The sequence below is a fragment of the Bos indicus genome, chromosome 3, assembly GCF_029378745.1.
Source record: "Bos indicus isolate NIAB-ARS_2022 breed Sahiwal x Tharparkar chromosome 3, NIAB-ARS_B.indTharparkar_mat_pri_1.0, whole genome shotgun sequence".
Classification (NCBI taxonomy): domain Eukaryota; kingdom Metazoa; phylum Chordata; class Mammalia; order Artiodactyla; family Bovidae; genus Bos; species Bos indicus.
In genome coordinates, this window is record NC_091762.1 from 34,789,179 (window position 1) to 34,807,471 (window position 18,293).

Here is an 18,293-nt window from a genome sequence, read left to right on the forward strand (position 1 = left end):
CCTTGGTTGTAGGTTTTTCCCTTTCATCACTTTCAATATATCCTGCCATTCCCTTCTGGCTTGTAGAGTTTCTGTTGAGAAATCAGCTGATAACCTTATGGGAATTCTCTTGTGTGTTATTTGTTGTTTTTCCTTGTTAATATTTTAACTTTGTCTTTAATTTTTGTCAGTTTGATTACTGTATGTATCAGTGTGTTCCTCCTTAGGTTTGTCCTGCTTGAAACTCTGTGCTGCTTGGACTTGGTTGACTATTTCCTTCCCCATGTTAGGGAAGTTTTCATCTATTATCTCTTCAAATATTTTCTCAGGTCCTTTCTCTCTCTCTTCTTCTCGGACCCCTATGGTGCAAACGTTGGTGCATTTAATGTTGTCCCAGAGGTCTGTTAGGCTGTCTTCCTTTTTTTCATTCTTTTCTCTATATTCTGTTCCGTGGCAGTGATTTCCATCATTCTGTCCTCCAGGTCATTTTTCCGTTCTTCTGCCTCAGTAATTCTGCTATTAATTTCTTCTAATGTATTATTCATCTCTGTTTTTTGTTTTTTAGTTCTTCTAGGTCTTCGGTAAACATTTCTTGCATCTTCTCCATTGTTTTCAGAGCTCCTGGATCATCTTCACTATCATTATTCTGAATTCTTTTTCTGGAAGGTTGCCTATCTCCACTTCATTTAGTTTCTTTTCTGGGGTTTTATCTTGTCCCTTCATCTGGGACATAACTTTCTGTTTTTACATCCTAATTAACTTTCTGTAATGTGATTTTTGCTCCAGCTCCTGTGGGATTATGGTTCTTGCTTCTTCTGTTTGCCCTTTGATGGATGAGGCTAAGAGGCTTGTATAAGCTTTCTGATGGGAGGGACTGGCTGTGGGGAAAACTGGGTCTTGCTCTGGTGTGCATGGCCTTGCTCAGTAAAGTTTAATACAATTATCTGCTGATAGGTGGGGTCATTTTGTTGTCCTCTGATCACTTGATCTTTCAGCAGCATTTGATACAGTTATCTGTTCCCATTTTTCTTCACTTGGCTTCTGGAATAACAGCCTCTCCTGGTCTTCCTCCTGCCTCACCCATCTCTTATTAGCATCCGCTTGTTCTCTCCAACCTCCAAGTGTTGGCATGCTCCAGGTCTCAGTCTTTTATCTTCATAATAGATCCTGTGGTGATCTTAGCCAGTCCATGGTTTATCCATCTCATCTACATCTTTGCTGTTCAGTTGCTCAGTCGTGTCCGACTCTTTGCGACCCCATGAACTACAGAGAGCGTGCCAGGCTTCCCTGTTCATCACCAACTCCCAGAGCTTGCTCAAACTTGTGTCCATTGAGTCGGTGATGCCATCCAACCACCTCATCCTGTGTCATCGCCTTCTCCTCCTGCCCTCAATCTTTCCCAGCATCAGGGTCTTTTCCAGTGAATCAGCTCTTCACATCAGGTGGCCAAAGTATTGGAACTTCAGCTTCAGCATCAGCCTTTCCAATGAATATTCAGGGTTGATTTCCTTTAGGATTGACTGCATTGATCTCCTTGCTGTTCAAGGGACTCTCAAGAGTTTCCTCCAGTACCATAGTTCGAAAGCATCAATTCTTCGGCGATCAGCCTTCTTTATGGTCCTGCTCTCACATCCATATGTAACTATTGGAAAAACCATAGCTTTGACCAGACAGACCTTTGTTGGCAAAGTAATGTCTCTGCTTTTTAATAAGCTCTCTAAGTTAGTCATAGCTTTTCTTCCAAGGAGCAAGCGTCTTTTAATTTCATGGCTGCAGTCACTATCTGCAGTGATTTTGGAGCCCCCCAAAATAAAGCCTCTCATTGTTTCCAGTGTTTCCCCATCTATTTGCCTTGAAGTCATGGGACTGAATGTCGTGATTTCATTTTTCGCTGTTGAGCTTTAAGCCAGCTTTTTCACTCTTCCTCTTTCACTTTCATCAAGAGGCTCTTTAGTTCCTTTTCACTTTCTGCCGTTCGGGTGGTGTCATCTGCATATCTGAGGTTATTGATATTTCTCCTGGCAGTCTTGATTTCAGCCTGAGCTTCATCCAGCCTGGCATTTCGCATGATGTACTCTGCATATAAGTTAAATAAACAGAGTGACAATATACAGCCTTGATGTTCTCCTTTCCTAATTTTGAACCAGTCCGTTGTTCCATGTCCAGTTCTCACTTTTTTTTTGTAGTTTTTTTTTAATTGAAGGATAATTGCTTTACAGTATTGTGTTGGTTTCTGCCAAACATCAACATTAATCAACCATAGGTATACATACGTCTCCTCCCTCCCCATCCCACTCCTCCAAGTTGTTACAGAGCCCAAGTTTGAGCTCCCTGAGTCATACAGCAAATTCCCTTTGGCTGTCTATTTTACGTATGGTAATGTATGTTTCCATGTTACTCTCCATTCAGTGTTGCTTCTTGACCTGCATATAGGTTTCTCAGGAGGCAGGTAAGGTGGTCTGGTATTCCCATCTCTTTAAAAATTTTCCACAGTTTGTTGTGATCCACACGGTAAAGCATCTGCCTGCAGTGCGGGAGACTCGGGTTGATCCCTGGGTTGGGAAGATCCCCTGGAGAAGGAAATGGCACTGTACTCCAGTTCTCTTGCCTGGAAAATTCCATGGACTGAGGAGCCTGGTGGGCTACAGTCCATGGGGTAGCAAAGAGTCGGACACGACTGAGGGACTTCACTTTTGCTTTCACTTACACAAAAGCTGTGACAGGCTTTAACATAGTCAGTGAAACAGAAGTAGATGTTTTTCTGGAATTCTCTTTTTCTATGATCCAATGGATGTTGGCAGTTTGATTTCTGGTTTCTTTGCCTTCCTAAATCCAGTTTGTACATCTGGAAGTTCTCGATTCATGTACTGTTGAAGCCTGACGTGAAGGATTTTGAGCATTACCTTGCTAGGAGGTGAAATGAGTGCAGCTGTTTGGTAGTTTGAACATTCTTTGGCATTGCCCTTCTTTGGGATTGGAATGTAAACTGACCTTTTCCAGTCCTGTGGCCACTACTGAGTTTTCCAAATTTGCTGGCATATTGAGTGTGGCACTTTAACAGCTTCATCTTTTAGGATTTGAAATAGCTAAGCTACATCTTGAAGGCTGTCACCTGTATTTCTGTAGATCCACTTCTCTCCTTACCACCATACTGGTAAGGAGAGATGGGACATCTCTATGTGGTTATCAGTAAACATTTGAAATGTACTGTGTCTGAAGCAGAGCTCTTGATATATCAGAACTTGTTGTCTGCCCACCTGAGTGTCCTTCAGTCTTTTCCCATTCTCCCTGTTGCTCTGGTCACAAACCTTAACATCATCCTGTATCTTTTCTTGTCCTTACTTCTTACATCCAATTTACCAGAATTTCTGCAGTGCATTTCTATATTAATTACAGTAGCACAAGATGGTGTTAAAAAACCAACCCCTCAAATCTTAGGACTTACCCTAAAATAAATTAATTTTCATTCACATGAAAGTCAAAAAACATGTTCCCACTTAATAGGTGGCCTTGCATGTGGTTGTTTAGGGTCCAAGCTCCTTCCATAGTCAAGCTGCCCTCCTCTAGGGCTCAGCGTCCTCCCCATTGCCTGGTGGGGGCTTGGGGGACAGCTGATGGAAGTTCAAGCAGGGAGGCTTTCACGGATGTGGTGCATATTTCTTCCACTGCTGTTGTGCCGGGGACCAGCCCCGGCTGAACCAGGGTATTCGAAGGAGAGACGGCGTAGGCGAAGATCAGGAAACAATTGCTTAATTAAACGTTAATTAAGGATATAAAGAGTAATAGAATGAGGATAGCTCAGTGAGGAAATTCAGTGGAGAAAAGAGGCTGAAATAAGGATAGCTCAGTGAGGAAATTCAGTGGAGAAAAGAGGCTGAATAATTCAGCCAGAAGGTAAGAGAAAGAACGACATGGTGAGACCAAGTTTCGGTGAACAAGGCCCGCACTTTATTTTTCAAAGTAGTTTTTATACCTTAAGTTATGCACAGAGGATAATGGGGGAAGGGGTAGAGTCTTGCAGCAAACCAGGCTTTCTTCCTGCAAACTTATCATATGCAAAAGCTTAGGTGATTTGCATCATCTTCTGGCCCGGAGGCCTGTTAACATTTTAAGACCTTTTCTTCAGAAAACTTATTTTTCTCTAAAGGTGATTGGTCAGGAGCCACCCTCCAAAAGCATTAGATAAAGTTGCATTCGTACAGCGCAAAGGTGTGGTGGGCTATAACAAGAAAAAGAATTAACTCAAGGGTCCCAGGTTACAAACATTAAAGCTACTACTTACACCAACTATATTAATCAATACACTGCCAGGGACACAGCAGGTAAGGGATATGGAAACTTAGCAGCAAACATTGGCCCAACAAGTGAAAATCCCTTCACCAATACAATTTCTAATCAATCTTTTAACTACTCAAAAGAATCTGTGTTTAGACAGTTTAGAACATCTCCTGCCTCTCACAGTTGGGAGGCTCTGAACAATCACATGTGGCCGGAAAAACCTATTCAGGCAGGCTAGAGGATTTCCAAAGGAGTTTGTAGGTTAAACACTGTCACACCCAGGAATTATTAACTGGAGCTGTAAGCTAACTTTTTTCAGAGAGGTAGTGGGGGACAGCCCCCCGTAAAGTCAGAGGTGTAGGTGAAAGCACAAAGCAGAAAGTAGGCAGACTCTGGTTTTGGGGGTATATGCTCGAGAATTTCCAGGGGGACTCCTGAAGCTCGATCCCGCCTTTGCGTATGCCGAGCCTCCTTCCTCATGACCTTTGTCATGGGCGGAGTTCCTCACGCTGGCTACCGGCAGTGATAGAATTTCCAGTTGAGCTATTCCAGATCCTGAAAAGTGCTGCACTCAATATGCAATATGCACTCAATATGCAATATGCCGGCTCCCGGCATCTCCCCCTTTTTTATTTCTTAAAACAGCCAGATGCAGCTCAGTCGCGAGCTTTTGAATGTTCTGCCGAAGAATCCTGACAATACAAGGAAGAATGATTATGAGAAGCACAACTAGAACTAAAGATATTAGACAGAATGTTTTTTCCAGAAGTAAAGTTAGAGAAGGTGTGAAATAAGTCATTAGCTGCTCCAGCGGTGGTAAAATCCAGTCGAGAGTGTTCCAGGGTCTGTATTTGATTATGAAATTTCCCTAAGTCCAGGCCAATGTCAGAGCTGTTCCAAACACCTGAGATACGATTTTTGATTTTTTCCCATTCATAATTTGTCTCGTTTACCTTTAAAGATGTCACACATATCCACCGTTAATCAGCGTGGCAAGACAGAGCCATTTTCACTTTTAAAGCCTGTAACTCAGTCCCAATATGCATTATTGCCTCTTCTAAGGCGTCTACTCTCATCTCCAATTTTCTATCTATAACTTCCTGTGTTGCTAGAGTTAAAGAAACATTTTTAGACATGGTATCAACATATTGGGCAGTATGCACTTGTTGAGTCAATGATATTGCTGCCGCAGTAACAGAAGTAATTGCTGCTATTAAAGCTGATATTCCTAAAATAAGTAAAGCCCACAAATCGTCGTGATCACATTAAATCTTGTAGTTGTTGTAACATAGCAAGACTATAGTTATATCAATAAGTGGTTACATCATAAGATAAGGTGGACATTGTAACACTACCAAAGAGCAAACATTATATTGAGGGTTTAAACAAAATGAGAGCATGCATTGTTCACAAGTCACTACCTTGGGTCCACCAGTGAAAGTCACATGTACATTAAGTTTTCCAGAACCATTGGTAAAGAGAAAAACATAAGGAGAGGGTAGACAAGCCAAAACAGAATAAGTAGAATTATTTTCTGGTTGGAGTTCGCACTGCAGCAGCCCCGTCGGTCCCGCTGGGATCTCGATGTTTATCTTGCCTCCCCTTCCAGCGGGCTCCTCTTTTGTGATCGAAGCTATGGGGGAACTGGATGTCTGGGGGTCTGCAACATGGCGAATCAACCTGTCTTGGATCTAAATTGGAGAAATCTGCATCCTGTGGAAAAATACAAGCACATCCTCGACCGCTAGTTAATAAGGGGTCAGGACCCTTCCGTTGTCCTGAGAGAAGGTCCTTCCATTTGACTAACGGTTTTGCATTTAATTGCTCCAGGCACCAATGACGAAGCATTGCAGTAGTTCCAGCCAGATCAGTATTTAGAATATTTATTACGAAAAGAGCATGTTGCAAGATTTGATGGGGAGAACTATACTTAAACTCCCCTTCTTTTAGTTTTTGAATTTGGATTTTTAATGTTTGATGCGCTCTTTCAACAATGGTCTGTCCCTGTGGATTATAAGGGATGACAGTATTATGTTTAATTTGAAACTTTATACAAAATTCCTGAAAAGACTTAGACGCAGGAGCATTGTCAGTTTTCAGAGCTTTTAGCAGGCTCAAATATGAAAAACAAGTAAAGAGATGTTGTATTACATCTTTAATTGCTTCCCCTGTATGAGCAGTTGCAATAATAACATGAGAAAAGGTGTCTACAGTTAAAGAACAAAGGACAGTTTTCCAAATGAAGAGACATGAGTTACATCCATTTGCCAGAGTACGTTAGGTTTGAGACCGCGAGTATTAACTCCCATAGGTAGACTATTATAAACAGTGGGGCAATATAAGCAAGAACACACAATCTCTCGAGCAGCCTCTCTGGGAATTTGGAATTGATATCTTAAGGCAGTAGCATATTGACGATAAAGTAAGTGAGAGGCTCTGGCCTCCTCAATCACAGTAGCCACTGTATTTCAGGTTAACAAGTCAGCCAAATCATTAAAGGCATTTTAAGGGCCGGGCAATCTGGAATGAGCCCGAATGTGTCCAATGAAAAATATTTTATTTCTTTTCCGAATTTGTTGCTGTAATTTAGTTAACAAATGAAATATGGTAGTTTTATTTTCAGGCAAAACCGCAGTTTCAATGTGTGGAAACAACCTGACAATATACTGAGAATCAGAATAAAGGTTAAATTCCTCATCTGCAAACATAGCAAAAGCCTCTATGACTGCTGTTATTTCAGCTCTTTGAGCTGAAGTTTCCTGTGTTTTTAAAACCTTTTGGTGATTTTTAGTAACTATGGAGGCTTTACCGTTTGCTGACCCATCAGTAAAAACTATTTGAGCATTTGGAATAGGAGATTGTTTACATCTGACAGAAAAAATAACTGGATGTCTGGATATAAAATTCAGCAAAACATGTGAGGGTAAATGATGCAAAATTTTGACCAAAATGGTTTCCTATAGCAATCTGCCAATTTTTATCAAACATTAGAAGAGCAACAAGTTGTTCCTTATTATATGGAATTACAATTTCTGATGGCTCTTTACCAAATAATTTAATGTTCCGCTTTTTTCCTTTAATATCAAAGTAGCTATCAATCCCGGATAAGAAGCCACTACATTTTTAGTTTGAGCGGGAAGATGGACCCACTCTAGGGGGCCGTTTTGCTATAAAACCAATTTTTTGTCTGGCCATCCCAATTACACCTATGGGGGTTTTATGGCAAAGGAATTATCAAGCAGTTGTCAATTTAATTTTTAAAATTTACATTTTAACAATATAAATTTAGAGATATGTTAATTTAGGTCTAATGTTTAGTTTAGGTCTCCGTATAAATTTAAATAATAAATGTATAACCTCCTTATCTCATTTTGGTATACAGATATACCTAAATGCAAAATGTATTTATATATGGCAACAAGTATAAACTTACTGACATACAATATATATAAATCAATATACTTGAATTAATCTTATAATTAATATATCAATTCATACATATTACAGCAATACAACACACACACAGCCAATACCAACCAACACAAACCAATGTACTGTAATAATACATGTCACACATATATAATTATACAGCATACAGAACATATATCATCACAGCACATCAATCCATACCAATTAATATCAGCCACACACATTATATTACTGCAATATACATTTAATTATACAGTATATATATAATACATATATTGATTTATATACAAATTAAGTAAGTATAGATCTATAAATAGAATTAGGTATACCTTTATTATATTTTATTTATACCCATATCTAATTAGGCAAACTGTAATTAGGCAAATATATTTATATTATGTATTTATAACAATATATAAAGTATTGTTAATTGTACCACCTGTTGATAACTAAGAAATTGAGAAAACCCTTCTCTGAGTATCTCCTATTTGAGACAGCACGTCCCTCCCCCATAGGGTAAAGGGGAGCGTAGGAACTACATACGGTTGGAAAGTTCCACAGGTATCTTCAAACTGCCAATCTAACATTTTTGAACTTTTAACTACTGTGGGGGCTTGAGGGCAAATGAAACAAAATTTGACCCCTGAAATCTATCAGGGCAACTTGCCAATTATCACTATTTTATAAAAGACTTGCAGTTGATCCTTATTGAGTGAAATTATTATATTTGCTACTTCTTTTCTAAAAAGTTCCACACTTCTTTTTTCCTCCTTTTATAATTAATTGTGCCACCAAGCTGGGATAAGATAAAACTATTTTTCTTGGGATCACTGGTAGATGGAACCAATGGGCCTTTTTGTCACAATCACCCTGTAGGTGTATGTTTTATGGCAAGAATAATTTAATTTCATCTTTTGGTAATATTAATCCTAATTAACTGATCATTTAAAGTCTCATCTACTTTAACAAGAGCCGTCTGTCTTATTAGTCAACTTTCTCTTAGAACTGGAATTAGGATCGCTTTTTAAGCAATTAAACAAAGGCTTTAAATCTGCAGTAGTCAGTTTTAAATGTGGGCATATCCAATTAATGTCCCCTAATAATTTTTGGAAATCATTTAAAGTTAGTAAACAATCTCTCCGCAGCTTCAAAGGGGCATTATCAGTTTTTTAAAACTTTTGGCCGACCTAAATATGAGAAGTAAGTAAAGAGGTGTTGCACAACATGTTTATAAGCTTTTCCAGTTATCGTTTTGTAACCTAAATCTGATCTATAGCTTTTTAGATGACAAGCAACCATCTAATCTTTGCTTGAATACTTCCAACAACAGGAAACTCACTACTCTTCAAGGTTTTAAACTCTCCCTCACCTTTTTCTCTACAGCATTCCCACCCCGCATACCAGTTTTTCTAATCTCAACTCATTTTCAGTAGTATGTGTTGGCCAGGAGCTGGGTCAGTCTTTCCCAGCAATGTTAAGAGACGTCTGTTCCTGTGTCTAATAGCCCTGACATTTTATTTTCTTGAATTAAAAGATTTTTTAAAGGCCTTGGAGCTGTACTTTCCTGCACCCAAAAGGCTAGATCACTAGATCTAAATACTCTGTGGCTCTTAGCTTGAGAAGTCAAGTTTTTCTTGTCTGATACTAAGGTAAAAGCAAAAACTGTGTTATTCTTTGACCTTTATTAATTTGCACAGTTTTGGTAGGCAGCGAGATCAAAACTTTAATTTCTCCAATATAATCAGAATCTACTACACCATACACCACCCAAATTCCTTGAAAAGAAAGCGAGCTACACCCTAGCACAAGTCCTACAATGCCCTCAGGCAGGGGGCCAGCCACTCCCATTGGAATCGTATCAGGGGTTAATATTGTTGCTAAATCCCTTTACTGTCCGCTTTTTTCTTAGCCTGGGTGAGACCCCCCTGAGGTAGGGTTTTCTCCAAGGAGCACGCTCTGCATATTGTGCACGCAGTCTGTTTTAAAATCTCCACTGTTCAAAAAACTTATCTTCCTCAGGCTTAGGCAACACTGAGAGGCTTTGGGGGCAAAGTGGGGAACTCTTGGGCCCTGAAAGGCGCAAACGGAGGCGGCGGCGATCGCCTTAAATCAGAAAGTGGTGGATACTTTTTTTTTTTTTTTTAAGATTTGCGCAGGGGGGTTGGGGGGGGAGGGGGAGCTCGCCAGGACACCTGGTCACAGCGTCTCTTACAGTCTCTCTCTCTCTTCCTCTCTTCCTGCTTTTCTCACTTTTCTCTCCCCCTTCCTTTTTCGCTACCCTTCTCTTTCCTTCGTTTCTTTCCCTTTACCCTCTTCTCTTCCCTAATCTTTTTTTTTTTTCTTTCTAACTAGCTTTTTCTCTGTTATCTCCTTTTTTAACTTCCTTTCTCTATCTTGCTGCGTTCCCTGATTCCTTCCTTCTCCGTTCCTCTCCTTTTCACTCTTTAGCTCTTTCTCTATCTTTAGATCTTTCTTTATTTTCTTTCCTTTTTTCTTTTTCACTTTTTTTGTTTTTGTTTTTCTTTTTTTGCTTGGGTGAGGCCCCCCTGAGGGGGTTTTCTGCAAGGAGCAGGCTCTGTATATTGTGTATTTTTTAAAAGCTCCTTTGTTTAAGAGAAATCTTTTTTATCTTTTTCAGCTTTAGGCAATGCTCTGGGAGACTTTGGATGTAAACTGGGGAATTTTTAGGCCCTGGGAGGTGCAAGCGGAGGTGGAGTAGTCACCTTAAATCAGAAATTGTTGGATAATTTTTAAAGGTTTGTGTAGAGGGGGAGGGAGCTCTCCAGGGCGCCCGGCCGCAGCGTCCTGTAAGCCCTCTCCTTCCTCCGGAGGTAGAGCACAGTCTCCCTCCTTTTCTTCGTCAATGGCAGAAAATATGATCTGCGCAGAAGGTGGAGACCCACTACCATCCACCGCTATAGCCTCTCCCATAGACTATCCCACAGCCTCATGACGAGGGTCCAGAACATTTTTAATCATATTTATAGGATAAGCTTTTAGTTGTTTTTTACCTTCACCCAAGTATCTAAATTAACAGTAGCCTCTTTAACAGTTTCAAGATTACTTGTATAAAGAGTTGCCATTCTTAATTTCAGTGTTACCCATGTCAGAAAATTAAGTATAATAGAAGATAAAGCTTTTAGCTTTTAAAAGATCAGGCTCTTCTTTGGCCTTTTAACTTCAGAAAACCGTTTTCTTTCTCTAAGTCTAACTCTTTAACACTTTCAACACTTCCCACTCCTCTCGCCCTGTCTATCCTACAGGGGGGTCCGCGGCACCCTTGAGTGGGGTCCTAGCCGTCCCGAACACTGGAAGAACAATCGGGCTGGTGACCCAGATTGTTCCGGGGGAGGAACAGTAGGCTGATGGCCCAAACTGTTCCAAGGGAGGAGCAGTAGGGCTGGTCACCCAAACTGCTCCGTGGGGGAACAAGAGGGCTGGTCACCCAGTTGTTCCGAGAACGGGGAGCAATAGGGCTGATGGCTCTGATTGCTTTGGGGAGCTTACCTTCGAAAGTCCCTGTTTCGGGCGCCACCTGCCGGGGACCAGCCCCGGCTGAACCAGGGTATTCGAAGGAGAGACGGCGTAGGCGAAGATCAGGAAACAATTGCTTAATTAAACGTTAATTAAGGATATAAAGAGTAATAGAATGAGGATAGCTCAGTGAGGAAATTCAGTGGAGAAAAGAGGCTGAAATAAGGATAGCTCAGTGAGGAAATTCAGTGGAGAAAAGAGGCTGAATAATTCAGCCAGAAGGTAAGAGAAAGAACGACATGGTGAGACCAAGTTTCGGTGAACAAGGCCCGCACTTTATTTTTCAAAGTAGTTTTTATACCTTAAGTTATGCACAGAGGATAATGGGGGAAGGGGTAGAGTCTTGCAGCAAACCAGGCTTTCTTCCTGCAAACTTATCATATGCAAAAGCTTAGGTGATTTGCATCATCTTCTGGCCCGGAGGCCTGTTAACATTTTAAGACCTTTTCTTCAGAAAACTTATTTTTCTCTAAAGGTGATTGGTCAGGAGCCACCCTCCAAAAGCATTAGATAAAGTTGCATTCGTACAGCGCAAAGGTGTGGTGGGCTATAACAAGAAAAAGAATTAACTCAAGGGTCCCAGGTTACAAACATTAAAGCTACTACTTACACCAACTATATTAATCAATACACTGCCAGGGACACAGCAGGTAAGGGATATGGAAACTTAGCAGCAAACATTGGCCCAACAAGTGAAAATCCCTTCACCAATACAATTTCTAATCAATCTTTTAACTACTCAAAAGAATCTGTGTTTAGACAGTTTAGAACATCTCCTGCCTCTCACAGTTGGGAGGCTCTGAACAATCACATGTGGCCGGAAAAACCTATTCAGGCAGGCTAGAGGATTTCCAAAGGAGTTTGTAGGTTAAACACTGTCACACCCAGGAATTATTAACTGGAGCTGTAAGCTAACTTTTTTCAGAGAGGTAGTGGGGGACAGCCCCCCGTAAAGTCAGAGGTGTAGGTGAAAGCACAAAGCAGAAAGTAGGCAGACTCTGGTTTTGGGGGTATATGCTCGAGAATTTCCAGGGGGACTCCTGAAGCTCGATCCCGCCTTTGCGTATGCCGAGCCTCCTTCCTCATGACCTTTGTCATGGGCGGAGTTCCTCACGCTGGCTACCGGCAGTGATAGAATTTCCAGTTGAGCTATTCCAGATCCTGAAAAGTGCTGCACTCAATATGCAATATGCACTCAATATGCAATATGCCGGCTCCCGGCACTGTTGTGCTGACCAGGACTTAATTGTCACATACTTAACTGGAAGACACCACTTGTTACCATGTGTTCAGAAAGAAGAAGTAATGTGCTTGGTGACCTGTTAGCTGGGCTTTGCCACATGTCTTCTTTCTAGTTTTCTGCTTTTGCCCTTCTGTTCCTGCTTCCACATAGCAGCCCCAGTGATTTTAAAATGTAATCCTGATTCTATCATTTTTGTGCTTAAAACTCTCTAGTGGCTGACTTCCTGTTACACTTAAGTAAAAACCATACTCGTTACTATGGCCTATTCCCCTTCTCCCCTCCAGCTCATTCACAAGACGTAGTTCACAAACCTTGACATCATCCTGAATCTTTTCTCATCCAATTTACCAGCAATCTCTGCAGTGCATTTCTGTGTTAATGTGCATAGCACAACCTCATGGTGTAAAAAAACAGTTGTTCTAGCCTTCTTACCCATTCTTTGAATACGTCAAACATAATCCCTACCTGGGCCTTTATGCTTGCTATCTTCTCTCTCTGAATTTTCTTTTCCTGAATCTTTCTGCAGTTCGTTTATTATTTTTCTGCCTAATAATGTGGTTATGTACCACTGTGTAACAAACCACCCCAAAGTTTAGAGGCTTTAAACAACCATTTTCTCATCTCATAATTCTGTGGCTTATGGACTCTGTTGGACTCAGCTGGGTAGTCATCTTTTCCCACATGATGGTGGCAGATCACCAAGTCAGTTATCAAGGGATTGGACTGGATCCACCAAGAGGACTCACCTACATGACTGGTTGTTGATGTTGGCTGCCAACTGGGAGATCAGTGTGCCCTGACACGTGGGGTCTCCTGGTGACTTAACCTTTTCACAGCCTGGTGGCTGAGTTCCAAGGGAGAGTCCCCAAAAGCATGTCTTCCAAAGTAGTAAAGTAGAAGCAGCTGATCCTGGTATAGGGTAGGCCAGGCCATCTACACCTTTATCTTGTGTTATTTTCCTCATAGGACTTATCACTATCTGAAATTAATTTTTTGTCAATTTATTGTCATCCGCCACTAGAATGTAAGTTTCTTAAAGACGACCTGACTGGTCTAGCTTCCTGTTAGCCCCATCACGACAGTGCGTAGAATCCAGCAGCTATTTTGTAAATGTTGAACAAAGGAGTGCTGAACTCTTCCCCAGGCTGTATTCTCATTCTCAGTTTCTTGAAGTTAATGATATCACCGTTTTTGTTGATGGTGGGCCTTGAAATCTTACAGCCCTGTCTGTCATCGTTCTCCTTTTTTCCTTCTACGTGCATCCAGCTGCCAAGGTCTCTAGAATTAATCTTTAAAATGTGTCTGGGGGGTTGTTTCTGGTCTCATTGCCACAACTCTTTCAGATCAACATCCTTTTCTACTTCAGCCTCCTTTTGAACTGAGTCTACATTTAATTCTGGTTTCGTCTTCCCCAAATATAGTTCCCATCCCCCTTGAAAACTATTGTTAGCAGGTAAAGTTAGTTACAAGCTTTTTACTTTGGCAGAGTCATCACAGCCCACCTCTCCAACTCTGTGTTCCACCATGTGCGTCCTCGTGTTTGCGGTTTCTGAGACGAACATGTTGCTTTCTGCCTCCCATGTCTTGCACTCTTAGAATGCTGCCCATACTACAAAGTCTATTTCCCATGCCCATTCCATGAAATCTTCCCGGTTGTTCCCAGTCAGATGTGCTATTTCATCCTTTCAGCCCTTGAAGCTCTGCTCTGAATCCTTGCTGAGGCCTTGATTGTTTGCATTTGCTGCTTACATTACTGAGTGTCTTTCACTTGCTGGCCACTGGGCTGGTTGTTGGGTTTAGAGAGGGGTGAGGCAAGATGGAGGAGAGGGCATTAGGAAGGTGAATTCAGACTTAAGTAAGGAGTTAACCTTCCCTGAAAGAGTTCACATTATAGTGCTGTGGTTTTCTACCTTCATTGTGTGATGGAACCAGCAGGGGAGCTTTGAAAATCCCTACACTTGGTTTTGACTAAAAAGATGCACAGCGTGAGAGTTGTGAGTTAAGTTTTATTTAGGACAAAATGAGAACTGCAGCCAAGAGACAGCACCTCAGGTAGCTCTGAGAGATTGCTCCAAAGAGGCCCTCCAGGCTCCTCTGTCCCTGGAATTCTCCAGGCAGGAATACTAGAGTGGATTGCCATTCCCTTCTCCAGGGGATCTTCCCAACCCAGGGATCGAACCTGGATCTCCTGCATTGCAGGCAGATTCTTTACCATCTGAGGCACCAGGGAAGCCCCCAGGGGAAGGTAAATATATGATTTTGATGCAGGGGGAGTTCAGTGCAATCAGGTGCTTACTTTACAAAAGGTTTTCTGCTAGTCACAAGGAGCTGATGTCACCACGAAGGGATTTAGTGCTTTTCTAGATAACGAGGAGATGCAAGGATTGGGATCATGAACTCAGTTCCCGAAAATATCTGTCTGAAGACCTCTTCCACCATTTCCCTGGAGCTCAGAGCACCTCATTCTCTGCCCTGAATTCCCCGCAGGGGCTGTTGAAGGTCTGCAGCTGCAGCAGCACAGGGTTCGGTCTTTGCAGAGGCAGATGGCGAACACCCCTGTTGTTTTTCAGTCACTGGCAAATGCTTTTGGCAAGTGCGTGTTTGTAGTTGACAGGCCAGTGCCGATTTGTAGACAGTGGTTCCTCACCTAGAGATTCTGATTTAATTGACTTGGGAGGTGGCCATAAGATTGGAAAATTCAGAAACTTCCCAGGTGATTCTAATGCAGGATTTTGTGGCAAGGGACGAGACTGACCAGTAAGTGGTTAATTTCAGTCTGTGTTATGCTAGAAGAAGAAACAGCACACCAGGAACACAAAGAAGTGTTTGGTTTAGCCTGAAGTTACTTTTATTCCTACAACTACACTGTAAGCCATTACTGGGCAGGGCCCAGGGCATTGCCATCTTGGAACTCCCTCACCTGATCCTTATTCACAGAGGCTGTTTGACAGAACATTCTGCAGTGATGGTAATGCTCTGTATCTGCACTGTCCAGTTTGGAAGCCACTCTGCCCAGTTTGGAAGCCACTAGCCATAGGTGGCAATTGAGCACTTGAAATGCAGCTAGTGAGAATAAGGAAATAATTTGCAGTGTAATTTTAATTTAAATAGCCACGTGTGGCTAATGGCTGCTGTATTGGACAATGTTGAATAGAGAAGATAGTGTGTTGAAACAATTTGACAGTGTTTATGCAGAGGCTTAGATGAAACAAGCTATTTTCTCTGATTGAGAGTTTAGTCACCTCATTTGAATCTTAATTTTGCACCTTTTAAGTTTCCCATTTCCCACAGCTTTACTGAGAAATTATTCACATACTGTACAATTCATCCATTTAAATTGTATAGTTCAGTTTTTTGGTATATTCACAGATAATGCACAACCATTTCCATAGTTAATTTTAGATCACTTTTCATCACCTCAAATAGAAACCCTGTAAACAGCTCACAGATATAGAGGGAAGACTTGTGGTTGCCAGGGGGCAGGGAGTTGGGGGAGGGATGGATTGGGAGTTCGGGGTGAGCAAGACAGACTATTATATTAATACATAGAATGGATAAATAACAAGGTTCTACTGTTTAGCACAGGGAACTATATTCAATATCCTGTGGTAAACCATAATGGAAAAGAATACAAAATGGAATGTATGCATATATATACTGAATCACTTTGCTACACAGCAGAAGCTAACACAACATTGTAGATCAACTATACTTCAATCAGAACAAAAGCTCTGTACCACTTAACTACCACCCCTGTGTCTCTTATATCCTCAGTCTCTTATATCCACTTACCAGTCTCTGTAGACTTTCCTATTCTGGACAGTTCATGTCAGTGGAATCATAATATATGGTTTCTGGTGACTGGCTTTTTTCACATGGCATAATGGGGGCTCAGCAGTGAAGAACCCACCTGCTAATTCAGGAGATGCGGGGTTGGATCTCTGGGTGGGTACGATTCCTTGGAGAAGGAAATAGCAATCCAGTCCAGTATCCTCAGTGGAGCTTGGTGGGCTACAGTCCATAGGGTCACAAAGAGTTGGACATGACTTAGCGACTGAACAACAAGGTTTTCAAGACTCTCCCACGTTGTAGCGTGGATCAATACTTCATTCCTTTTTATGGCCTAATAATAATCCACTGTGTGATAGTCATTAGCTTATAGACATTTGGGTTGTTTCTCCACTTTGGCTGTTGTGAATAATGCAGCTGTAAATGTTTGTGTACAGGTTTTTGTGTTGACGTATATTTTCACTTCTCTTGGGTATATACCTCGGAATGGAATTGCCAAATCATTTAGAAAAAAAAATATATACATGTATATAGTCTCAATGAGACTGTGTGCACATGTATGTATGTGTTTATATACAAACACCATTTTACTGAGTATTTTTATTTCAGTTATTACGACCCAGAGGGATGGTACGGGGAGGGAGGTGGGCGCGGGGGGTTCAGGATGGTGAACATGTGTATACCGGTGGTGGATTCATGTTGATGTATGGCAAAACCAATACAATATTGTAAAGTAATTAGCCTCCAATTAAAATAAATAAATTTATATTAAAAAAAGAAAGCATTATCTTAACACTAGAAGTAGGTTGTTTTTATTAAAAGTAATCATACTTCAATATATGTGCTAATTTTTGTAGCATTCACGCAGGATGCTGTATTCTCTGCTCCTCTGTGAATGTCTGTGGCTGATAACTGCTTATGCTCATGATGATGAATGGATTGATCCCACAGACATGCTTAACTATGATGCTGCTTCAGGAAGAATGAGAAAATCTCAGGTATTTACAAAAATCCATGTGTGTATAATACCCTACCAGTCCTGTGATGGAAATAGTCTACATTTGTTATTGTTTTTCACAGAGCTGTGAAAGAGTCCTATGTCAGTGATTAATGACCATGCAGAATATCTTCCTGTCTCTTAGCCTAAGATGATTTCAACCCCACCTGTTTAATTCTGTTTCAGATTAGAATGTAAAGCTGATCAAGAAGCAAACCCATTTGATTTTAGTTCTTAGCTAGTATATAAATTTGAGGCTGTTATTTTTTTGGTGGTTTAATACAGTTGAAGAATATAACAAGCAAAGCCATAAAATGATGGAGTCAAAATTGTAGTCTTCACTAACTGTAGATTATTTTTACAACTGAACTATAAAGAAATAAAACCTCTCTCTGCTTTGCTTTAGGTGAAATATGGTATATCAGAGAAAGAAGAGGTCAATCCTGACTTGTCATGTGCTAATGAATTATCAGAATGTTACAACAGACTTGATTCTTTAACTTATAAGGTTAGGATTTTTTATTCATGATTTTTGTATTACTTATAGTATGTTAAATTGTTCTGTGTTTTCTGTCTTTGCTAACATTTCTTGTGTTTGTATGGATGTGAGAGTTGGACTGTGAAGAAAGCTGAGTGCTAAAGAATTAATGCTTTTGAACTGTGGTGTTGGAGAAGACTCTTGAGAGTCCCTGGGACTGCAAGGAGATCCAACCAGTCCATTCTGAAGAAGATCAGTCCTGGGTGTTCTTTGGAAGGAATGATGCTAAAGCTGAAACTCCAGTACTTTGGCCACCTCATGCGAAGAGTTGACTCATTGGAAAAGACTCTGACGCTGGGAGGGATTGGGGGCAGGAGGAGAAGGGGACGACAGAGGAATGAGATGGCTGGATGGCATCACCAACTCGATGTACATGAGTTTGAGTGAACTCTGGGAGTTGGTGATGGATAGGGAGGCCTGGCGTGCTGCGATTCCTGGGGTTGCAAAGAGTCGGACACAACTGAGCGACTGAACTGAACTTGTGTTTCTATCTAAAGTACAATTTA

General features: G+C 41.1%; 1 protein-coding gene across 3 annotated transcripts in view; it reads left to right on the forward strand.

The window, feature by feature from the left end:
* Positions 1-18,293, forward strand: part of CLCC1 (chloride channel CLIC like 1) — a 41,923-nt gene that overhangs the window by 7,732 nt on the left and 15,898 nt on the right. For all 3 annotated transcript variants that reach the window (XM_070785986.1, XM_019956948.2, XM_019956950.2), the window contains exons 2-3: positions 17,110-17,250; positions 17,656-17,757. In XM_070785986.1, the coding sequence (XP_070642087.1) occupies positions 17,122-17,250; positions 17,656-17,757 (231 nt within the window). In that variant the 5' untranslated portion in view covers positions 17,110-17,121. The remainder of the gene's footprint in view (positions 1-17,109; positions 17,251-17,655; positions 17,758-18,293) is intronic.